Genomic DNA, 9,321 nt, shown 5'->3' with positions numbered 1-9,321 from the left:
ATTTCGGGATCAGCGTGAAGCCCGCGGTCGCAGCATGCTGCAACCTACCACTAAAAACTGCTTAGAAAGAAAATAGGAGGTATACTACGGCGGACTTATGGAAGGTATTACTAAGGAGGTCACAGGAACCATTCCGAGCATTAGATTTTAGTATAAAGTATACGGACGGCGCATTATTGCCGTGAAAAAGATTAACGTTTTAGGCAATTGTTTTCTTCATTCAATCGATTTTGAGACAATGCGGGTCACAGAATAATAACATATCCAATTATTTGTCATAAATTATCTGATCTTTAGGTGTGTGTGACAGGAGAATAAAACTACACATTTTGGTTGATCATTTTTGTACCAAATTTCGATAAAAATGAAAAAACATTAAATTTTGTCACTATTGAAGCAAAAACTAACCAAAAGAAATTCATTCCCTAATAATTCAAAAACTTTTTCATCAACCTTTTTGAAAAATTGACTGCAAGAAATATATTCGTTAACTAAAAGTTAATACAATATTAATGTTTTAAATGTATAAAGAAGTATATATATTATCTACGGTGCAGTTTAATTTAATGTCTGTGCTGGCTAACTTGGGAGTACCCGGTTTATCTAGCAACTTATATCACTCGATGTTAAAGCCATATGATACAAAATTTTATCAAAATTGACGTGAGAAGTAATAATACTAATTTTAGAACTGACAAAGAAACTGTAAAAAAACGCATAAGTTGCATTCAATTCAAATGTATTCACTGTGTGTATGGATAGAAAATGTTTTGAAAGTTTAAAAATAAGATGATTTTACTGTTACTGATATTTATGTACCTTTAAACGGTAAATAGAAAGTATTAGTCATATACATATTTTCAGGAAAGAAAATTTTTGAAAATTTCTCACTTGTAACTAAATGCACTTAAATGCTGAGCAACAGAAAACTATCTGGGGCCTAAATTTAAAAAGATTTAAAAAATAACTAGTGATTAATTTTTAGAGCCCACACTTTCAACTCATAAATTAAATAATGTATGAAACAAATTAAAAATTGCAATTACATATTTGAAATGAGTTTGCACGTATGATATATTGCAACTAGTTGGCCTGAACAAGCATATTAAGTCAAAACATAATTTTGAGTTAAATACTTATGGGCAGTTTGAATATTAATTTGCTTATCGTCAACAATTATGTGGCAATATTCCTCTGTTAGTTCAACATGTTATTAAAATACAAAACAACAGCATTAAACCGCTTAAGTTGAATAGGCTAAGTGACGTCTGATGAACAGCTGATGTTACATACACCCCTCATCAACTGCCACTCATTGTAGTGCATATATTATAAAACTACATATATAAATAGACCAAATAACTACTAGAGATATAGGCCCTGCCCTTGCCTTATGTACTGAAAATTTTAACTTAAAAGAAAAATGGGCTTATATTGTTTGCAATGGGCAAATACTCTGAAAATCCCATCTAACTATACATCAAAATCTGAAATCCGCAATGGGCGGATGCCGCTAGTTAATGTTTAACCTAGAATAAAACGAAAGAAGAAGAACTTTTCTACGGCATGTAATGTGGTGTGTTTGTAGGTTATTGATAGTATATTAAGTTTTTTATATTGAGAGCATTTTTATTGTAATTATATTTTTTTACATTTATTTTTCTTCACAAATAAACCTAGATTCAATCAATTATGGAGTATTTAAATGATTTCCCTGAGCAACATTTAGTCAAGACCATGTGAGTTTGCTTTTGAGATTTTATTATTGTTGGTTTATGGAACTTATTTATATTTCTTTTAGGCATTGCTGCAATTGTGGGCTATCAATTGAGCCAAATCCTTCCAATATGTGTGTGGGCTGTTTAAGACATGAAGTAAACATTACTGAAGGTATTCCAGAACAAGCAACACTCTATTTTTGTAGAGGATGTGAGAGGTATTTGCAACCTCCTGCAGATTGGATCCATTGTGATTTAGAATCCAGAGAATTATTGGGGTTATGCCTAAAGAAGCTTAAGGGTCTAAGTAAGGTTAAACTAGTTGATGCAAGTTTTGTTTGGACCGAACCACATTCAAAAAGAATAAAGGTATGCTTTGGATTTTTTATTGGAAAATTGGGTATTGCCCAATGTGTGTGACTATTCTGTTTTTAATTTAAACCCTTGGTTCAATTTAGGTAAAATTGGTTGTTCATGCAGAAGTGATGGGTGCAGTACTCCAGAAGCAATTTGTAGTTGTATACACTGTAAATCATCAAATGTGTGATGACTGTCATCGTTCAGAAGCTAAGGATTACTGGAAGGCGTTAGTCCAAGTGAGGCAAAAAGCTGAAAACAAAAAGACATTTTATTACTTGGAACAGCTTATCCTTAAACACAAAGCACATGAACATACATTAGGAATTAAACCTGTTCATGGTATGATCCCAACATTTTGTTTTATTTTACTATTAAATTGAACAAGGAATCTTGGTGTTTTCCAGGTGGTCTTGATTTTTTTTATGCCACAGAGGCACATGCAAAAAAAATGATTGATTTTCTGAGTACAGTACTTCCCTGCAAATATCAGCACTCAAAAAAACTGATATCCCATGATATTCATAGCAATATTTACAACTACAAATTTACATACTCTCTGGAAATTGTTCCTATATCTAAAGACAGTGTAGTGTGTTTGCCAAAAAAGTTAACTCAGGTTTTGGCAGGTATATCCCCAATTTGTTTGATTTACCGAGTTACTAACACATTGCATTTGATAGATCCATCCAGCGGTCAAAGTAAGTATATGTCGATAACTAGTTGTGATTCTGATAGTAATTCTGATATTTTAGTTGCAGAATTGAACAGTGTTACTTATTGGCGCAATCCATTCAATGCAATATGTAATCCCAAACAGTTAGTTGAATATGTTGTGATGGATATTGAACCCATCATGGACAAAGATAGGAAATTCTTTCCTGGGCAAGGAACAATTTCTCAAAAACATGTTCTAGCTGATGTATGGGTCGTTAAAGCGTCAGAACTGGGTATAACAGAGAATACCATACATTCAAAGACCCATTTAGGGCACATCTTAAAACCTGGAGATTCTGTGATGGGGTAAGTAAATGTTGTGTAATAAATAATGTTTACTTAAAATTATGTTTAGTTACAATCTCCAAGACAGCAACATAAACGATATGAGCTTTGATAGTCTGGACAGAGACAACATCCCAGATGTGATTTTGGTTAAAAAACACTTTGGCGAAAGAGCTGCAAGGAGGCGTCAGAGAATTTGGAAGTTAAAGAGATTGGCTGAAGATGATATGGGTTTAAGTGTTGATGGAAAGTTAGTAGCTAGTTGAAATATTACTTTATTTTATTTGAATCACTTGTTGTTCTTGGGGTGTGTTCTTCAGATTGTATTTAAAATTTTATATTTTTTAGTGATTTTAATGAGTTTATGGATGACCTGGAGGAAGATCCAGCTTTACGAAAAAATATAAATATATTTAAAGACAACAGTAAGCCGATCGCAGTTGACTCCAATGATCTTGATTATGATGCTACTATGCCGAGGATTACCTTGGAAGAAATGCTAGATGATCTGGTAGTGGATGATGTTGAAATGGCTGAGTAAACCACATAGTTTTACTTTTTATCTAATGTTGACAATGAAAGCAAGAAATATGTAAAAATAAATGATATATTGTTAAATTTATTCCACGTTTTAATTTTCAAAATCCCACCACCAAGTTACAAAGGTAGTAGTTATAACATTATATTAAAATTAAAATTATTTAAATTATTAAAAAAAATGTATTATGCGTGACAGCCTCTTATAAATTATCCAATAGAAAAGACCATTAAATAGTTGCAGAAGCTTCACATTGGCAGGCTCTGTAGCTGCAATACATAGGCAACCAGATTTACGTTTTTGATTAGAGTGAACACTTAGAATAACTGTCACTAATGTCAGTATCCGATAATAATATAATTTTAGCATAGAGTAACGAATATTTCCCAGATCGATAATTTTAATTTTATAGGGTTAGTAGGAGAACTAGATTTATGCATTTTGAGTAATCCTGCACCGACATTTCTGATTGACCAATTGCTTTTTCCATTTCATCAGTGTCTTAATGTACCAAACAAATTTTATTAATTTTAATTGACAAATACAATCCCAAATAAAACTTTATTTTTATGAATATTGACAAGACAAGAGCTTAATCGATGGCCCTAATTTCTTTCTTATTTCGACAAGAACATGCTCTGCCTTTTTACTACATACGTATTAAACAGTACCTAGATGCTTTTTACATGAAATAAATCCGTGTGTAGATTCAGAATTTTAAGAAGCATTTTTCTTTATAAAGATATATATTGCATTGTATTATTGTGTTCTGCAACGTGCTGAATTTGATGAACTGTTACGCGATTTAGTGAAATTAGGAATACCTATTTATCTTTTACTATGACCATGTGGCTCTAGGTACTTGTCTGGTGAATTATAGAAAACGCTTCATGAGTTTGTTTCCCTTTTTAACGACTCAAGTTTTCCACACTCCGCTATCCTGCTTAGCGGAAGCGTGTTCCGATTCACTATAAGCTTCATTGTGGGTACGTAATAATTTACTAATGTCCTCACGAGATTAAGTTTTTCAGTACCTGATGTTGGTTGCTTAGTTTTGTTCACAATTAGTTGTTTTTTGTTCAACGAGCATTTTCGATTATTTGTGTGTATTATTTTAAATTTAATGTGAATATTGCAAATAACAAAATGTACATGTGTTTTAGAAAGCATTTCGTGTTTTTCTAAAATATTGATTTCATTTTGTTTTGTAATTGAAAGAGTTCTAGTATATTTTATAATTTTATATGCGAATTCCTATTTGCAAAAATTTGAAAATTCTTTCCATCGATTATTTTACTAGCTATATGATTATTGAAAAACATTAATTGCATAATCTAAGCCTATTGTTTTTTATTATATTAGACAATTTTCCGTTTTTCCTAAAATTTAATTTGAGCAGCTCTCTCTTCTGTTTACTAGAATAGTACGTCTGGGTGAATTTTCCTATTTACTTTATTTGGGTCATATTAAATTTTGACATTCTCCCCACTAAATTACAATTTGTACTTCTCGCTAGATCTCAACGTTTTAATAATTAGGTTAATTTAGGTGCGTTCGTAAAGTTTTTAATAACAAACTACACGTTGAGAAGCAATTAATTTACACCTCAGTTGGTGCAGTGTTGGGTTTTGTCTGCGCCAGACGTAGTCGAAATTCGGAACATATACCTAATTACGATATGATTTAAAACATTTCATGATTGCTGAAATACATCGTGGCTTCGCAGCTTTTATATACTGGAGAGCCCATCGAAAACACGGCTACCAGGAAGCGTATTTGTGCCAAAAAATCTTGGAACAACCAACCCCAAGGCTAAAATCTTGCCGAATTACAAAAAATGTAGTAACTATGCCCTGTTTCTTAATGCGACAGAGTTATATCATTCTGAACTCTAACAGTTAGTGGTTTTAGCTGTTTTTTATACGCGTAATAATATATTTACGATGATTGTCACGGGTCAAGAGTGGCAGACGAACAGACAGATAGTTGACTTAATTGTGGCTACGCACTCTAGCGTTTAAAATTAGAATTATAGTTACCTGTTGGAAAAGTTAGTTCTTGGAAATAGTGTTTCTGAATTTGTTGTTGAGAAACGGATTACTAAAACTCCACTTTATAAAAATGAGAAAATTATTATTCTCAATGTGTTCAAAGCTCTTCGCCACCGAAAACTTAACATTCGGAGCAAAGTTAATTGAAATATATTCGAATATGACTAGCGTTGGACTGTCAAAAATGTCTTGCGCACGAGGATAAACGCGGACCCATCAGATCACCAAAGGGAAGGAAACCATAGACTATAGAAAATAAACTGTAATAAATGAATATGAAAAGACTACCATCAGAAGAATAATATACTTGTTTCATTTTAAAAAGAACAACATAATTAACTAATATTATTTCACCAATGTATAAGAAGAAACTATGGAAAACTTAGAAGGAAATGAATTTTCATTAAGAGAAACCTCAAAATAGAAAATCACTCTTAGTAGAGATACACGAAATTATCCGCTGGCGACGATGAGATTTGAGAGGGTAGATAGCTTTGAAGGGAAACCAGGAATGTCTGTTGGGGCTGGACGAAACTTGGGTGAATAAAGGATAATCCGTTGGTAGAACATGACAGGATAAAAATTTAAAAAGCTCGTGGCATATTTTTATGGAAGGATGGCTCACTGGAAGAATATAAGCAAAAGTGGCTTTGTCGGTGGTGGCTTACTAGAATTTCAATCACAACGGACTGGAGACTATCATGAAGACATGAATGATGTTTTTATAGACTACCTCCAACAAATACTACATAATACTGTCAGAACTCGAGAAAATCCGAAAAAATACTCACTCTTTTTTGGATGGACAAAATGACATCATTCATTGATTTTCTTTAAAAAAGAAGCAATTTCAGAAAGATATGTCGAGAAATGGCCTACTGGAGATTGTAAATTTAAATAAACCTCTTTGTACGAAATGGATGAAATCGCTTCAAAACGAAATACTTCGCCTTCCGCCATATCACTGTAAATTAAACCACATGGAATTGGTATGGGCGCAAGTAAAAGGGTTTGTAGCAAGTCACAAAAATGAAGGGATGTTGTCTTTATTCCTTCTTGCAAGAGGAAAACCAAAGAATGCTTCTTATATATAGGTTTCTGTTTACTTGATCTTAGAATAAAGAAACGCCGCAGTTATATTACTTTCATTTACTAAACTCGTCTTTCTATTGGACGTAAATTAGAGTGACCCAAATTTTGGAACGATTCGAGGTGTGTAGGTCTTAAAAATTGAAATACGGAATTTTTAAAAACTATCATTGCGATTGATCGGAACTTTACGATATAACCCTGTTTATGATCCCCGTCATTACATCTCGAGTTAAGAAACATAGTACAGTTACTAAATATCGTATAGGCAAACTGAATGGGAAACATTATTGTTCAAAAATATTCGTATGGTATGGTCTGTTCATAGATATAAGAAAGTGACCAATTGGTTTTGAATGGGAATATCCAAGGGTGGTCATTAAAATACGATACAACAAGATTATTACCTAAAGTTTTGTGGTCCGTTATAGAAAATAATTTTATACCTACCTGTGCTTAATATTCTTTGGTTTGATATACTACTTAGTTTAAGTAATCATTCTTATTTTGTAATACAGCGCGTGTTGAATCGTGTGCTAATTATGCAAATTATGTGCGATTTTAGTGTATATCAGGAGACGCTCCCGCCCAAATGTAGAAAACACTATTGTATTGAGACTACGGAAGTTATAAACAATGTTTATTTGACTCTCATTGAACGTGGTGGCAGCAAGCAAGAATCTTTAGAAGAAACGGCCGCATTGACGAAAATTCCAACATCAACTGTATGGAAAATTGTGAATAATCCCATTTCAGCGAGGAAAAAAAGAAGCGATGCTGACATTTTCTCGAGTGTAGATGAAAGCGATCTAGATATAATACGGCGTAAAATTTACCAGTTATACGAGGAACAAAGCGTGGCTACATTAGATATCTTAATTAGGAGGCTTGAAAAAGATGAAACCGGTGTTAAATGTGGCAGAACTACCTTATGGAAGTGTATTCAACACATCTTTTAGAATTCGGAAATGGCGACTGGAATATCTAAAAAAAATTAGGATTTACAGAGAATAACAAAGGCCAATTATTTACTTGGATGAAACCTGGTTCGACACTTATTATACCCCGGAAAAGGGTTGGTTTGACTCAAATGTGTAAAACAAACGCGCCATCAAAAAGAGGTGAAAGAATAAGTATTTTGCATGCTGGCTCTAAAGATCGTTGGATTCCAAATGGACTTTCTCTGTCTGCGAAAAATATTAAAGATTCTTCTCTGGATTACGATGAAGACACGAAGTTGGTTTAAAAACAAACTAGTTCCAAACATTTCTCCTAATAGCGTCAATTATAATGGATAATGCAAGTTATCACAGTAGACAGTTGACTAAAACCACTTTCTCATGTGACACAAAAGCAACAATCCAAAACTACATGTATTATAACGACATTTATTTTCACGAAGATTATACTAAAAACAATTAATTGAGGTTCTACAAAGCTTGAACCTACAAAAAGAATACGTCTGTGATAATTCCACCTTACCACTGTATATTTAATCCCAAATAATTAAATTGTAAGCAAAGTACGGACCTTTTCGGCCATATTTCAGTCTTACAGATTGTTCGGGTCTTTCCTTAATTCGTATCAATTATCAATTAGTCACTTTCTTATATCTATGAACAGACTTTACCTTAAATTATGTACCGCTTCTATAGCATAATAGCGATTCATGCTGTTGACTTGTTTGGTGGACTACTTATCCCCACTCGAAGGCCATAATCTCCATTTATCTCCATTTATATCTCCATTTATATATCCTTTCGGCTTATATACTTCGACTTAGAAACATTTCGTGTGTAATAACTTTTTTTTTGAGCAGCGATAATAATCGATTTTTGAAATTGTTCGGAAACAATAACAGATATTTAAATGAACTTGAATAGGCGTTTAAACAAGAACTATCGAACATCGCAACAGACGCTCTAGGAATATCCCAAAACGTTCTTGAGATATTTCATAGATGTTTCGGTTCATGGGATGTTTTGGACATCTCGAATTTTACAATTGTTATTCCTGGAACCTTCATGTAATATGTTTTGGGATGTCTCTGTGTGGAACGTTTAGTAAGAGACAACATTTTGAGAATACCTTCCGTTAGAGTAGCGATTCCCCTGAAATTAGAATATACTAAATCTGTCCATTATTCACTAATGACTAAAAAAAGAAACTCAATTTTAATTTTAAATTCTTAAAGTATTTGTATCTCCAGCTGACGTACGTCCGATTGTTATTGAAACAGTATGATTAATTTTTTGTGAAAAATATAATTTAATTTAAGACAAATTTTTAGATCAAGAATTTTTTAAAGATTTAATTAATTGACTTAACCCCACTGTAATGCAAGTTATCCAACAAATTTAATTATTTTTTGATGGTCATAAGCAGAAGCAGAAATAATAAAGTTCTTTTCTTTAATAAATTTATTACTGGACTTTCTGCTTAATCGGGTAGATTTCGGTGTAAATTTGTTCCTTGGCAATCAGCGTTTCCGGTACTTTAGTCACGGATTTGAAAGCGCTCGGTGATTGGTGGATATTAACCATGATATTATTTTAACGTCACTTAT

The 9,321-nt window shown here is 32.8% G+C and overlaps 1 protein-coding gene across 2 annotated transcripts; it reads left to right on the top strand.

Moving 5' to 3' along the window:
- The first annotated feature begins 339 nt into the window (after nucleotides 1–339).
- Nucleotides 340–3,699, top strand: LOC132701554 (60S ribosomal export protein NMD3). 2 transcript variants are annotated; one of them, XM_060669589.1, is made up of 8 exons: nucleotides 1,687–1,739; nucleotides 1,802–1,874; nucleotides 1,925–2,087; nucleotides 2,177–2,417; nucleotides 2,483–2,776; nucleotides 2,831–3,098; nucleotides 3,148–3,327; nucleotides 3,426–3,699. In XM_060669589.1, exons 2-8 carry the CDS (start codon nucleotides 1,870–1,872, stop codon nucleotides 3,616–3,618), a joined length of 1,344 nt encoding a protein of 447 aa, XP_060525572.1. In that variant the 5' UTR covers nucleotides 1,687–1,739; nucleotides 1,802–1,869; the 3' UTR covers nucleotides 3,619–3,699. The 2 variants fall into 2 exon arrangements, with proteins under 2 accessions (XP_060525570.1, XP_060525572.1); XM_060669587.1 differs by having other exon boundaries at nucleotides 340–1,739; nucleotides 1,802–2,087.
- The last annotated feature ends 5,622 nt before the right edge of the window (nucleotides 3,700–9,321 follow it).

This window comes from Cylas formicarius, unplaced genomic scaffold (genome assembly GCF_029955315.1).
Source record: "Cylas formicarius isolate icCylForm1 unplaced genomic scaffold, icCylForm1.1 PGA_scaffold_4__25_contigs__length_36172078, whole genome shotgun sequence".
Classification (NCBI taxonomy): Eukaryota; Metazoa; Arthropoda; class Insecta; order Coleoptera; family Brentidae; genus Cylas; species Cylas formicarius.
The sequence above is the reverse complement of the archived record's forward strand: the minus strand, read 5'-3'. Positions and strand labels throughout refer to the sequence as shown.